The 15,306-nt window shown below is 49.2% G+C and overlaps 1 protein-coding gene across 1 annotated transcript; it reads left to right on the top strand.

The window, feature by feature from the left end:
- The first annotated feature begins 694 nt into the window (after nt 1-694).
- On the top strand, nt 695-14,626 carry LOC124553960 (ankyrin repeat domain-containing protein 65-like). Its single transcript, XM_047127974.1, has 4 exons — nt 695-760; nt 4,103-4,679; nt 6,920-6,971; nt 14,126-14,626. Exons 2-4 carry the CDS (start codon nt 4,114-4,116, stop codon nt 14,624-14,626), a joined length of 1,119 nt encoding a protein of 372 aa, XP_046983930.1. The 5' UTR covers nt 695-760; nt 4,103-4,113.
- Nucleotides 14,627-15,306: the final 680 nt, after the last annotated feature.

Here is a 15,306-nt window from a genome sequence, read left to right as displayed (position 1 = left end):
ACAAGATAGCGCGCGACACCCGGCCTGCCTCAGTACGGAAGGCACTGGGCTACTCCCCCGGCTGGCGCACTCTCCGAGTCTCTCAGCCGCCGGACACTTTCGGTGACGGGCCGCCGACAGCCTGTCGCAGACGCTGCTGGCCGGCCGCTACCACCGGTGCGGTCTGCACGCAGTGGCTGACCGAGCTCACTCTGGTTCGGTGCCGGGCTGCGACGGAGCAGTTTCTGAACTATCGATTGCAGTGGCGAATATTCTGAAGGTCCAAAAAAAATTATACATACTATTTGTCTGTTTCACGTCAGACTATTCGCTCAAATGAAAGAGAACTGACTTACGACCATCAGCAGTACAACTCCACCTGTTCCGCAGACAATGGAAAACAAACTGTTTCAGCCCATTCGAATACAGATTGTGTACAAACTTATCACTCGAGATGTACCAAATTTCGGTCAGACACAGAACTAGTGTCGAAATTTTAAAATTTCTGAAAGTGAGACGTGTCAGCCGGCAACGACAGACAGGTTACGTAACCCCGGTCGGTCGGCGCGCTCTAGATCGGAGATAACCTGATAGGGGCCGCCACCTGACGGTCGCGCACGCGGCAACAGGTGGACAGAGTGACGTCACGCGGACTCTGCCCCCGCCGCCAGCCATATAAGCGGGGAGCGGGCTGTCCGCGCCGACACCGCTGCACCGGCGACCGACGGAGCGTTCTGCGTGCTGCGCTGACTTTGTGACGTCACTTCTCCCCGAGTCTGAGGTGAGTAGAGGCTGAGGCCCGCCTGCCGGCACAGTGGCTCCACGCTGCCAGCAGGCGCCGCACTGCTCGGACAGCCGGTAGCGCCTCCCCGCTCTGCCGAGTCTGTGCGCGGCAGCTCTGTAATTTGCAAAGGGACACAGGGTGGGGCCGTAGTACGGGCCACGCGGCCGCCACCGTCCCGCTGCTTCACAGTCGTCGTGGCCGTGTCTCCCCAATGCCCTGGGCCTTCGTGTTCTGTACCTGTAGCGTTACATGTCTTTCGTGTTCTAACCGGGAAAAAAATGGTTTTCCCGGAGCTGAAAGACGCCACTGTAATAAACTGTCGCAAATGTCGAGACGACATTGTGCAGTGTAGAGTTATCGACGTGAACAGTTCCTCCAAATGAAATGTGATTCGTATACTTTTCAATTGAAACACGTTGTTCCCTTCACTTGCAGATCAATTCACAGCCTTTGTCTCCAGGGAGGTAAGCTCAGACCAAGTTGCCAAAAAGCCTCTCAATGTTACACAGAGATCAGACTATTGCTGTGATGTTATTTACTGTGATTTGTGCAGACAGTGGAAACTGCTACGTAGGACAACTCACACGATACAACTGAGAAGAAAGTAGCAGCTACTGGTAACAAAACTCAGTTTCTCAGTTTTTGCCTATGCTAACCAACGAGTGCTTCAGATGTTGAAGCACTGTGTGTTGGCGTAGCTATAATCCTAGATGGAAACATAAACCGTGAGTGTGCAGCAGGAAGACAGAAAGTGCGACGCCTGTCTATCTCCTCACGTTGCCCCCTTTAAGCATGTAGTGCCTCGTCACATCAGCTGATATGCACGGGGTAGGAGCGTATTCCATTGTGTGAAAAGTGTGAGGTCATCCGCGTGAGTGCTAAAAGGAATTCCTTAAACTTCGGTTACACAATAAATCAGTCAAATCCAAGGTCGTAAATTCAACTAAATACCTAGGAATTACAATTACAAACAACTTAAATTGGAAGGAACACACAGAAAATGTTGTGGGGAACGCTAACCAAAGACTGTGTTTTATTGGCAGGACACTCAGAAAATGTAACAGATCTACTAAGGAGACTGACTACACTACACTTGTCCGTCCTCTTTTAGAATACTGCTGCGCGGTGTGGGGTCCTTACCAGATAGGACTGTCGGAGTATATCGAACATGTTCAAAGAAGGGCAGCACGTTTTGTATTATCGCGAAATACGGGAGAGAGTGTCACAGAAATGATACAGGATTTGGGCTGGACATAATTAAAAGAAAGGCGTTTGTCGTTGCGACGGAATGTTGTCACGAAATTCCAATCACCAGCTTTCTCTTCCGAATGCGGAAATATTTTGTTGACATCGACCTACATAGGGAGAAACGATTACAACGAGAAAATAAGGGAAATCAGAGCTCATACGCTATACGAGATTGGAATAATAGAGAATTCTGAAGGACATTGAACCACCTGCCAGGCACTTGAATGTGATTTGCAGAGTATCCATGTAGATGTGGATGTAGAGAAGTTTTTGTGGCGAAAATATCTGGAACTCTGTAGAGTAGTCGATTAAATGTGAAGGTTTCGTGCAATGGGAGAGGCGTCTTCCTTTACAGTTCACTCATGTATACTCTGAGACATCCAGTGATGGATGTGTGTCACAGATAAGGAGGAAGAAAATCATCCTCAGTCTGGATTTAAATATAAATGATGTCACGTTACGAGTAAAAGAAGTTTGTTGGTTTACCAATTTTTACCACGACACAAATGAATAATCTTTGGACTTGGAATGATAAAATTTTTAGCAGATGAAAGCAGTTTCGAAGGGACTCCTGAAGCGTGTGTGTCACGCAACCCCAGTAACGAGTTTTCTGGACTGGTAGCTTTACTCGTTTCGTGGCAAATGAACGGGGGAGGAACATGTGGTAGTTCCGAGGCTGTATAACATTGCTACAGCTTCACTATTGTTTTTCACTTCGTTATGTCATAGAGGTATGAAATTATATTCTCTAGCGAATTATGGCAGTCTGTGTTGAGTGCAGAGATTTGGGCATTACTGTGGAAAAGGAAAAAAAGTACTCACAGTGTTTGTGTGTGTGTGTGTGTGTGTGTGTGTGTGTGTGTGTGTGTGTGTGTGTGTGTGTGTGCCTGTGTGTGTGTGTGTGTGTAAAGTCATAACAGAAATAGACACGAATATAAAAGAGGAAATATGTTTATGGCTCTTGAGCAAGTACAGTTGTAATGCACTGGTCATTCTAGCAGTATGGCACATTTTGACACTGTGCAGTGACCTATTTTCGTCTTGAACTCTGTGATAGCCGCTTCGAATAAGCGAATACGCACTACTTCACACCGGTCACTGGTGAATGCTCAGAACAGACAGCAGTGAGTGATGTAGGGAGTGTGACTCGTCAAGTGGGAGAGAGTCTGCAGAGGACACCGTACAGGCTGTGAAAGATGATGAGAACATATGTGGAGGAAGTAGGATCGCCCACCCCTGTAGTGTGACGTATAGCGCGCTCGCTTGGCGGCAGGCAGGTGAAGTGGAAATTCCGCACAGCGGATTACCGACCGTGGGTGGTGCAGCCGCCCGCCTCAGTGAGGTTTTCAGGCGGTTTCCCACACTCGTTTACGCTAATGCTGGGTCGGTTCACGATTTCCACTGCACAAAATACGGTACAGAAGCAGCGAGAGTGCGAACACACACACAGAACAAAGTGTACACAGTCAATAGACAGGATCCAGAAGTGTCTCTCCTCCATTAGGCAACTGCTGTTACGAATACCATCATTTACATTGTGAGTGTGTGACATCAGTTACAAAACGATAGCTCATGTCTCAGCCAACTGACAGACACATTCTCTGTGAGCCGCTGCACAGCTGACCAATTCTCGGTTAGGTGTCGTCTTGTCGGAATGCGTCCGAAAGGCCGGGAAGGATTCGCAGTCCGAGTCCGACAGTTACCCCGTGGCAGTGTTCGCCGTTAAGTCACCCCCGACTTTAGTAGCAGAAGTTCGGTGCACTGTGCGAGGGAGCTGCTACGAGACGTGCGCAACTAGCTGCTAGCCGCGGAAGAATGCAGATTTCTGGAGTCAAATACAATTCTTTTCGTAAATAACTGGAGAGACTGGGACGGTTACTGTCTCCATTTCTGCAGAAAGAAGTTAGGCAAATGAGGCCTGCAAGGCTCCTGAGGGCGCGTCCAAAATCAGGGTGCTGCGGCGAGACGGTAAGTCCGGAAAGCTGTGTTGTCGGAGATGTGCAGCTCGTCACGTGTGGCGCGACTAGGCTCGTGCGCCGTACGAGTGTGGAGGGTGCCGTGTAAGGCCGGCTCGGTGGCGCCGTGTTTCAGGACCTTCCGCCATGTCGGCAGCTGCTGAGGTTCAGAGGACGGCGGCCGTGGACCTGGGCGCCCTGCTGGACGCGGGCGACGGCGCGGTCGTCACGCTGGTGGCGGGAGAGACGCGGCTGGCGGCGCACCGCGCGGTCCTGGCCGCCAGGAGTCCCGTGTTCCGAGCCATGTTCCAGCACGACACGCTGGAGGCCAGCTGCGGCGAGGTCAGAATCGCGGACGTGGGGGGCCCGGTGATGAGGCAGCTATTGTCTTACGTGTACACCCTGCAGGCCCCCCAGCTGACTGACACGGCCCCGGAGCTGTTGGCGGCAGCCGACAGATACGGCCTGTCAGCCCTGAAGGCCGCCTGCGAACAGCAGGTGGCGGCGCAGCTGGAGGTGGAGACGGCGGCGGCTGCAGCTGTGCTGGCGGTGAGGCACTCGTGCCCCAGCCTAACTGCGGCCGCCATCCACTTCATAAGGTCTCAAACACACAAAGTAATGGCGACGCAGGGCTGGGCAGACGCCGTGCTGCAGTACCCGAAAGACATCGTCGAAGTCAGTCGGCTGCTCAGTGAGCCACCAGCAGAACCCAGGTGAGCACGGGGCAGGATGTTGTTCTGTGTCTACCAGTAACATACGTGTGTGTGTGCGTGTGTGTGAGTATTTCTGAGACTAAAATATTTGTCAGCGTCTCACATCTGATGTATCAGTGCTGTACAGTACCCGTGCACGGAATGCCATTCGCTGACAGCTCACGATGGCGTAATTGTCTTGTCACGACTGGTTTATTAAAGCTCCACGTTGAACTCTTTTTGTCAGCAGTTACGTCAAGTAAAGAAATCAGAGACGCCCAGTGTAACATCTCAGATACTTCCATTCTCTCCTGCTCCAGTTTCCCCACAGTCCCATGTTCACTACCATACAGTGCTGTGCTCAAACGGACATTCTCGCAAATTTCTTCCTCACATTAACGCCCATGTTTGAGACTAGTAGACTTCTCTCGGCCAGAAATGCCATTCTTACCTGTGCAACTCTGCTTTTGATGTTGTCCTTCCTCCATCTGTTATTTTGCTGCCTAGTAAGCAGAACTCGTTAACTTCAATTACTTTGTGACCATCAACCCTGATGATAAGTTTCTCGCTGTTCTCATTTCTGCTACTTCCCATTACTTTCGTTTTTATTCAATTTCAGCTCAAACCATATTCCACATTCATTAGCTTCTTCATTCCATTCCCTGTAATTCTTCCCCACTCTCATTGAGGAAAGCAATCTCATCAGCAGTTCTTATCATTAATGTCGTTTCATCCTGATTACTTCTTCGATGTGTAGACTAAACAGTACGAGAGAAAGACTACATCCCTCTTTTACACACATTCTAATCCGAGAACTTCGTTATTCGTTTCCCAGTCTTACTGTTCCCTCTTCGTTGTTGTAAATATTGCATCTCTCCTGTCTTTCCCAAAGCTTACCCCTAATTTTCTCAGAGTTTCGTACATCTTGCTCAATTTCACACTGTCGAATGCTTTTTCCAAGTCGGCAAATCCTATGAACGTGGCTTGATTTTTCTTCAGTTGTGCTTCCATTATCAACACCGTATCAAAATTGTCCCTCTGATGCCTTTAACTTTCCTGAACCGACATCTAACAGAACGTCAATACTCTGTTCCAGTCTTATGTACCGGGTGGTCAAAAAGTCAGTATAAATTTGAAAACTTAATAAACCACGGAATAATGTAGATAGAGAGGTAAAAATTGACACCCATGCTTGGAATGACCTGCGGTTTTATTAGAACAAAAAAGAAAGACGCTTGAAAGATCACTTGCGCATGTCGTTCGGTGATGATCATGTGCTCAGCCACCACTTTCGTCATGCTTAGCCTTCCAGGTCCCCAGACCTCAGACAAATCTCTGCCCTCCAGTCACGTCTGTAATCGTCTCTGGCGCCGCCGGAGGCCGTCCAGTGGAATGCACCAGTTTGCTCCTACTGGGATACGCCAGATTACGTTGCCTATGGATCTGTTTGAGTCTCAAGCATCTTCTACAATGTCAGTACTGATGTGACGCTTAGATCCCACTCCTATTCGTTACTCTCTGTCTCTCAGATACGTATGCTTCATACAAGGCTGTCTCCTTTATTTTTCAAATTTTTTGGAATGTGTATGCAATACTCTACAGATTACTTGACAAGCTGTAAACATTGCCTGTGAGGCAATGTTGCCTGTACTGCCAGACCCACTTTTTCTTGTAACAGCAGCCTGTAGTGTAATCTTCTCAATGTCAGTCTCTCTTGTCCAGTTTAAAACGGAAGATAATGTTTGAGTCAGAAACACACAACCCTTGCTGTCTTTTCAAGAAATCGAATTATAGAGACATTACATGCCTGTATGATTTTGTCTGCTTTACTGAAAAGCAAATTTTGAAACTACTCATTGTAACGTTTGCAGTATAGCTGTTGTAGTTCCTGGCCATCGCCTTTTTCATTCTGTCAAGCCTGAAACGTATTGCATGGTAGTTATCCACTGTTCATCAAAATATCAGCCTATCAAACAACTCCTGTATGTAAGTTGGTACCCCGAGTTACCAGATTATATCTTCTCCATCTCCTTCCCCCCCCCCCCTTTCTCTCTCTCTCGCTCTCTCTCTGTCTTCAGTGACATCACTGAGCCTCCATACATTGGGTTTCAACCAACCTCACAAGCCAGCCGACTTGAACTGCTCGCCAGGTTGTGCCCGGCAGGTGTTGTGTGACTGAGGCAGAGCTGCTGGCCCCTGCGGCCGGGCTCTCGTGTCCAGTTCGGTGTCCGCCGCCTCCAGCCGCGCCTCTTGTTTTCCAGCGCGCCGGCCGCCCCCGCCGCCCGGCCGCCCAGCGACAGCAGCCGGACCCCCGCCGCCGCCCCCGCCGCCCCCGCCGCCCCCGCCGCCCCCACCGCCCCCGCCGCCCTCCGATCTCCACCGCCGCCGGACAGCGCCGCCGTCTCCCGCCTGCGGTGAGTGGCCGCTGCAAGTCCGCGACTTGTACCCTCACACCAACACTCACTGCCGCGTCAACCAAACGTTATACTAACGAAGAAATCGAATTTCATATAGTTTATTAAATGTTAGATGGCGCCCAGGTTACAGTTATCAGGAAAAATTATTTCCTTGCTTAACGGTGTGTTTAGTGTAATTGCAACTTTCGATGGTCTTTATGCGTGTTACAAATTACTCGTGAAGGAAATGGGTGTGAAGCCAGGGTTTCAGTGCATCGGCATTCACGTAACCCAGAGGATGCATTAATGAATCGTTGCGTATACAGGTGTATGCACAGGCCCAAAAGAAAACATAAAAACAGTGATAAAGTAAGAGTAAGCAGAATTAGAAGTAAGTGGGCTCAAAACCGGCTGTTAACAGCAGAGGATGTTGATATGGCTTGTTTCTTGCGTGTCCTCAAATATTATTCGAATTTGCTTGAGATGACTTTCGTGGATGGATACTTTCGTATTGTAGGGCATATTCTGAGGCCTCAAGTGATCACCAGTTCAGTACTGGAGGGCACTGCGGAGGGTAAATATCGAAGAGGGAGACCAAGAGATGAGAACACTAAGCAGATTGAGGAGGATGTAGGTTGCAGTAGGGACTGGGATAGAGTAGCATGGAGAGCTGCATCAAACCAGTCTCTGGACTGAAGACCACAACAACACAACTTTCGTACGTAGCAGCCACTGATGATCTTAATGCAAATTAAAGCTCTGGTAGTAGCGTTTAGAAATCAAGAAATTCAGAAAACATCAGCCACAATGAAAGTTGGAGTCAGGGGTGAAGGCACGCTCAGGTGGGGTGACGGCTGCGGTGCCCGTCGACGATAGGCGGCAGACGAGGTCAGCTGTGCTGTGGGCGTGGCAGGGTGGAGGCGTGTGCAGCACTGCACACCCCGCCCGTCTCAAACCACGCCCTGCAGCTGGTGGCATCTGCCGGGCGTCCCGAGCACAGCATCTCCAGTCAGCGCAGAGCAGTTTTTTCCTTAGCAACTTCCTAATATTCATCTCGCTTGTTCGAAATCAGCGACCGGTGTTAGTGGACATAACTAGTCGGCTTTCTGAAAAAATATGCCTTACAGCCAGCTGAAAGGTTTTACAAGATGGCTTCGTTGAGACTCCACTGACATAGCTGTTTTTGAACTTGAAGAAGGTGCTCGATGTACCAGAATAGTACCTCCACAGGACTAGGACTAGCAACATTGTGACTATTCAGCACGCCATTTGAAACTGATCAGAGCAGAATGCAGCAAGACGCAATAGAATAGAGGAGTGTCCTAAGTTTCAAGTGCGAAAGTAGGTGCAAAATAAATGCTGTAACTTAAATATATGCACTGACTTTAGAAAACACATTGCTCCCCCTATACGGAGACTCACGGATTTCGTGGCTCGGTTACATATCGTGCTCAGCTGTAGACACGTACAGCGTGTGGATCTACTTGTCATCGAACCACCGACCTCCTACTGTTACAATCCAGTTTCGTTATTCTATTAGTGAAGCGACGGTTGCATCGTTCTGTCCACCGGAACCGTCTGTGATAACGTCTCGGTGTTGCACCGCCCAGAACCCTACCAGGCTGCCTTAACTGATTTGGTTTTTTTCCCCCCTAGTTCACTAGATTATAACGACGGTTTATTTTCGTGCATTGACACGTTTCTCGGATATATAGCGATTGTCAGCTGCCTTTCATGGAAACACAGCCTGACTGTGTGCCACTCCCACCTGCATAGCTCCATAAATGTGCGAACTTCAGGTACATTAACTTCTTACACGGGAAACAGCCTCTTCACGCTCTGTACAGTATCACTGTGGGCAACTGGCAAAACAGCACCACGGAATAACAATACTGACTGCAGAGGAGTGAAATTCAGCTTACACACTAATAGTGAAAGCTACCCACAGCTACTACTGGACTTTCCACTACTATTACTGTCGAGGGTAAAACTAAAGAGAGTAATTAGGGGCTCCACCGCAAACTGTGTCGTCCCAGTGGCAGGGCGTGGCCAGGGTTTAACGCGGCGTGAGCGGCCACTTGCATTTTGTAGGCTGGTGGGTGGAGCTGTCAGGCCGTGTCCTGCCTGCCCCTCACTGGTGCTGCATCCAAGTTTCAATGACAAAGCGTTCAGGTTTGGAGTTGAGAATATTTGGGGCTTCAGTGAAACAAGGCAGCAAATCCAGTGAGCAACTGCAAACACTGTATTCCCCATTAACCGACACCACAGTTCTGAACCAATGTGGTACACTGCTGCTGGCCGCTGTTGTTTGACGCTCCAGTAAGTCTCTGGAGTTGGCTCGCTGCCCCACTGGGAGAAAGTGATGGTGCAACCAAGCCCTGACACCTTCACGGATCGGACTGCTCGCTGGACAGCATATATGCCGAGAGCCGATTTCTGTCGTTCTTGTGGCTGCAGTATCCCTACCTCTTAAGAATAATGATGTACAGGTCCTTTGCACACGAACGCATGTCCAAAGCAAGAGACACAGTGACAACAACAGCTGTTAAGAAGATACAATCAACAACACAGGCAAGGAATCATCGTCTTCATCCTCCAGCAGCTGACAATGACTTTCAATCAGAGTATCCTCCCCTGCACGGTGATTGACGTGTTGTTGTGTACATAGTTCCGCGTAGTCAGCGCGTACGCAACTTTCCCACTAGAGCGCGCCCCGCTAAGCACAACAGCGCAGGCGCAGCGCTCGTCCGTCTCCGCACTACGAGATGGCGCTGTCTTAGAGGCGGACCAAATTCTGCTTCCGCCGATCCGCGTGTTAATGTGTAACGCAGCCAATGAGATTGCTGCTAACACAGAACCTCTTCTCCTCGCGGATCACACTCGCGCAGTGATACCTGAACGCGCGAGGTATTATAACCTCCGATTACTCAGTCTGTATTAGTCTGCATCAGTCTCTACTCAAGCTTCAGTCTGCGCCTAATAATCGACTGTGATAACGCCGCTGCACTCGGTCGTAAAGTGAAGGCAGTCGGCCGCTGTGTTCTCTGTGCTGACAGACAATACCTGAAATTTGGTATTTTTGTCGTACTCACATCACTGTGGATGTCGTAATTTTCGAATCCGTAAGAATTTGCAAAATGGAATGTCCCATGCCTTCAGCTTAAGGATGTTGATGAAATGTAGTTACATCAATATCTTCTCCAAAAAATATTGATGTATATCGGACATCATTTTCTGTCGGTATATCAATATGTCGATATCAAAACGGCAATATCGACTGTGATATTTTTATTTTATATTATATTTTCGATAAATATTTCAAGCTGTCTTATTTTCAAATTGTAGTGCGACATGATTCTTACCTTCAAGTGTGTAATAATCTTACTACTTTCTGAGTTTTCATCACGTCCAATCTCGCCCTTTGAGTGTGTGAATCAAGTATTTGTGGCAGAGAACAAAAACACCGATTGCACCGCGGCGTGGGAGGGAGGGGGGCGGATTGAATGGAATGACAAGATTTACGACGTCAACAAACAAAACACCAATTTCCTAAAAAAATAATTTTCAGCGGAACTAGTGTGCTATTTCTGCACATCGAAATTCTTGAAAAACAGTTGCTGAAAATGAAGAACAAAAATGTAAATGACAAGCCGTGGGCGCAGACGTGTGAGGGGAAATGCTGACGTAATCGGCGGGCAGCGCTGCCAAGGGAAAAAGCACGCTTTAACTTGGCCGCAGAATTTCGACGCTGCAGCTGGTAGGTGCCTGGCCTTTGCGGAATTGGAAAAGCAGGGAAGCGGGCATGAAGTGTTCCGGACAAACCCGCTGTGGTGACGAAACACCACGATGGACCCATCACATGCCTTTTTCTGTTTCAGTTTTCAGTTAAATTTTTGTGGTTTTGATTGGTGAGAACCAATACTATAACAAAGGATACTACTGTACCCTGCCACTGCAGAATAATACTGCAGCAAAAAAACATGAACGACAGAAAAGAAACGTAAATAAAACTTTAGTTGCGAAGGAAATGCGCCACATTCAACAACAAAACACAGTGCTCATACAAGCGTCTGCCAACAGCAAAGTATGTCGAAGGCTTTAGGAAGACTGTGCAGTGCTCGATAACAACAAATTGCCTCCGATGGGCGTGACGTGACGACTGTTTGAATTGGATTCGTGTGAACAGTTGCGGGCTGCCTCTCGCGCATGCGCAGTTGAGTGGCGTGGCGTGTGAGCGGTCCCTGCTCCCTGTTGTGGTTACAGAAGTGTGGCTGGGAGCCGCCCTTGGGAAATGCGGTGGACCCGGGGCTGGTGCAGAGAGCAGCCCGAGCTGTGGTGGGCGGGTGGGTCGCCTCCACGTGGCCTGTGTATACGTTCAGCGGTTTTACTGTCTCCTCCTCGTTTATTGCGCTCACGTTAAATTAAAGGAAAACGGATTTTTGTGACAGGGAGCTGTCAACTGAATTAAAATACGTTCGCTAAAGTATGTTACTAGTTTCAGATTCTATTTCCACCTCTCTGACAGTCAAGAAGTAATCGCTTTGCAGAAGAATCAAGTTATTTTTCAAGGTTCGCTAAAGAGATTGGGCTTTTAATAATCTTTTCCGCTCAGGCAGTCAGTTTATTTGAAACAAAGTGTTTAATTTCACACTATTGCCTAGTTTCAACTGTTCGCTGCGCATCAAGTGCACTTATGGCATTATGGCATAATAAAGAACCAAACATGATGTAATGCAGTACTGGTGCTGCAAGGAAATTAACATCGGAATCTCGACTTGGGAATGTGCGCTTTAAGGCGAACTGTGCATTTGAGTGTGGTGCACGAAATCCCGATGCTCTTGTTCCTTTCGTGACATAATGTAAGATCTTTCAGAGTTTTTTACACGTAGGAACATGAGGGCCTCCTGCGTCATCGTAGCTGGGCAAGCGCGGTGACTCCTTCCACCTGGCGCTCTCTGTCAGCTGCTGAAACGAACCTCATATTTCTAGCAGGTCGCGGGAAAATACTGCGAATGGTGGTTCGAGAAGCGTTACATTCAAAGCAAATTTCCTTTTACGCGAGGTGGATTGTGTGCGAGAATGTACGATGAATTTATTAAATCACAAAGCGTTTGACTGTTTTCTTATTTGTGTGTTGGCGCTACTTACGAGTGATGTTGCTGTTGGCTGACTACATCGCGTGTCGTGTGCTGTCATCAGCTGGCGAGATCACGTGACTTGAGCTATGGCTGGCTTACAGAAGCTCACCGCAATCTCGATTTCAATGTATCGGAAAGTGACATGCGGTGTTTTAGGGAATCCGAATTTATACCTCCATAATAGGAACATATGGACGACATCAGAGGTCTTGCAAAACGTTTTTTTTTCCCCCGCTTAGTTTCGTTTTCTAATGTGGCGGGAAATTGTACGTCGGTATAACAGTCAGAGAATTGTTGAGTTCTACAATGGCGAGGAAGAGTATAGTGTCGCTTAACACGGAAAAAGTGTATTTTGACCCGGGAGAAAGACTATTTTTAACCGAGAAGCCGAGGAAAAATGCGTGAACTTTTTTCCCCTTGTGCACGTATACACGCTGTATAGCTTGTTGATGTACAGAACATGTAATAATAAGTCGATAGTTGGACAACTCTAGAACCAGCAGTATATTTACAATGTGCAGCCGATATTTTTATAGGCAGTAGTGTCCCGATATTTTGCCCGCCGATACACACTTTTTTCAAGAAATCGAGTGTCGATATTGACATTTTAATTAGTATCGATGTATTGGACACTCCATATTTTTAAAAATATCGACAATCCTGGTGTAGCGCCGACTGCCGTTCCGCAGCCGAAGTCTGTCGACTGCGGCCGTGCGGCCATCAGAGAAGACGGCGGCAGCCCTTGCAGGCGAGCCAGCCGAGTACAGGGGGCAGCCCGGCCGACGCTCGGCCCTGCCTGCAGCTCGCGTGCGCCACGCCGCAGCCGCCTGCGTCTGCAGACACGGCTGTCGCACGGCTCAGCCTAACATTCGACCTGGTCTCTGCCTGAAGGCACGCGGTTGCTTCCTGACGGTGAAACACCTGGTCTCAGGTCGAAATTACAAACTACTCGCAATTGTACGTAGACGGAATACACTTTATTTAAATACTTTGAGCACATACTGAAGTGTGTCGGACAGTCGCTGACAGGCGGTAGGGGGCGTCCCTTGTGAGGGTCGCCTGCCCTGGCCGCCCTCTGCCCTGGACGCGGTACAGTGTGTCCGTCAAGTCGTGCGCCCTCTCCGCTCCGCAGTGCTGTCCCGGCGACCCAGTCTGGCCACACAGCCTGGCGCCGCTCACTCCCACCTCAGCGACTGTCCTGTCCAGAAAAACACGCCATTACGGAGTAAATTGCATAAACACGGGAACAGGAATCATACGTCAGCGTTCCCGTATCTCTTAGAAATATAAAAGCGGATGCCTGTTCGTGTGAATGCGTGTTCGTGTACAACTTCATCCACAATTGGCGCATACATTCCGTCCGATACGGTTTTTAAACAACACATACTGCAGCTGTACTGGACAATTTAAGCCTTTCCTTCGATGTGGTCTGGCCTGTGTTGCGATCTACGTTTTGTTAACAGACGAGGAAGTTGTATTTCTGTACTCAGAGATGCCATTAGTTGCCTGTGTTTTCTTCCCCAGTGTCGGAAGGGATTGCTCCACACACAAGTAACCGTTAGAGGTGTGTTTCTCTGAAGCTCAAAGATCGGTTACCAACAGGATGCTGAGGTCACAGGAGGTGACTCCTCAGAGTGAATTAGGAGAAAAAGTTAAAACAGCTGGTAATGAGATGCAGTGCACAAATATTTTAACGGGAAGCGGCTGCAGATTTCGATAGTGGGATACTGGTATGTGTCTGTGATACGCTGGTTGATCTGTATCGTAGAGGGAAGATTTCTACATTTGTAACTCATGGCTAGGCAGAAGTGTATTGAGGGCTGCTGGAAGTTTCGCGTCTGTGACGGTTTCTTTCATTCGGTGTGTGTGTGTGTGTGTGTGTGTGTGTGTGTGTGTGTGTAGTAGAGTGAGAGAGTGTCGATGTTTTGTGCAGGAGCCTCTCTCAACAGGAGAGAGGGAGGAGGCTGATAGAGGCGGCCAAGCAGGGCGCGGCGGAGCAGCTGCGCGAGTTACTGGCGGCGGGGGCGGACGTGGGGGCGAGGGGGGAGGAGGAGTGGGGGGCAGCTGGACCGCCCTGCACGAGGCAGCAGGCGGGGGTCACGTGGCGGCGGCCAGCTGCCTCGTCGGCGCCGGCGCGGAGGTCGACGCCAGGAGCATCGGGGGGCAGGAGACGCCCCTGCACTGGGCTGCACGGAGTGGCGACGCTGGTGTGGTGCGGCTGCTGGTCGGCGCCTCTGCTGACCTCAACGCCAGGGATTGGTGGGGGCAGACGCCGCTGCACTTGGCGGCAGAGGAGGGCCACGCAGGGGCGGCGGCTGAGCTCCTCCTGGCGGGGGCGGACAGGGGGGCCCGGGATAGGGGTGGCAGGACCCCCCTGGACCTCGCCAGGCAGGAGGGAAAGCAGGAGCTGGTGGATATGCTGACACAACGCTGACATACGGCATTCAGGAAGCACAAGCAGTTACACCATATGCGTTGGTCTTTCAAATAAAGAATACAAAAAATCAATCCTTTGTTCATTTGTTTGTACATACCATTTTGTGCTGCGTATGACAACTCTGGTAACACCGGGACAACAACGAGAGATACCTGTAAACTAACGTGAGGAGCCCTTCAGTCTGTAAAATACTTCACGATCAGTTTTTGCAAAAGCTGAGTAACAACTGATAAACACTGCACTATTACTAAGCACCACCTGTCTCTCTCAAGATAACGTCAGCACTCAATCTCTTTGAAGACACGAATGGCGCAATATTGTTGGTTGCCTACCACATCACGCAGCTGCACTAACGTTCGTTGTTCGGACCAGACCGCTACATTACCTGATTACTCGAAACTGTATGCTGCTAGCATGTGTGGTGCTATGTTACACCAGCATAAACTGCACCATACTCAGATTACTGGCACACAAGTCGTTCAGTCAGAATGTGTCTTCAGTTGCGATCTCACGCCGAGTTCACTTATGTATCTGCAGTAGGCAAATACTTGCCGCCTTTAATTGCAGCCTCACATTGGTAGCAAGAGTTACACCACATACCAGGCAACACTGCACACGGAACGAGTCACACATCAGGCACATTCGTAGAGGTGACACTATGACGAAAACTAAAATAA

This window comes from Schistocerca americana, chromosome 11, assembly GCF_021461395.2.
Source record: "Schistocerca americana isolate TAMUIC-IGC-003095 chromosome 11, iqSchAmer2.1, whole genome shotgun sequence".
Taxonomy (NCBI): domain Eukaryota; kingdom Metazoa; phylum Arthropoda; class Insecta; order Orthoptera; family Acrididae; genus Schistocerca; species Schistocerca americana.
Note: the sequence above shows the minus strand (reverse complement) of the source record. Positions and strands in the feature narration are given on the sequence as shown.

What these genes read in the sequence shown, in the direction of transcription:
- LOC124553960 (XM_047127974.1), top strand. Translation starts at nt 4,114, where the DNA reads ATGTCGGCAGCTGCTGAGGTTCAGAGGACGGCGGCCGTGGACCTGGGC. An exon ending in GAGCCACCAGCAGAACCCAG is followed by an intron (nt 4,680 to 6,919) that starts GTGAGCACGGGG and finishes CTTGTTTTCCAG; the next exon opens with CGCGCCGGCCGCCCCCGCCG. An exon ending in GCGACAGCAGCCGGACCCCC is followed by an intron (nt 6,972 to 14,125) that starts GCCGCCGCCCCC and finishes TGTTTTGTGCAG; the next exon opens with GAGCCTCTCTCAACAGGAGA.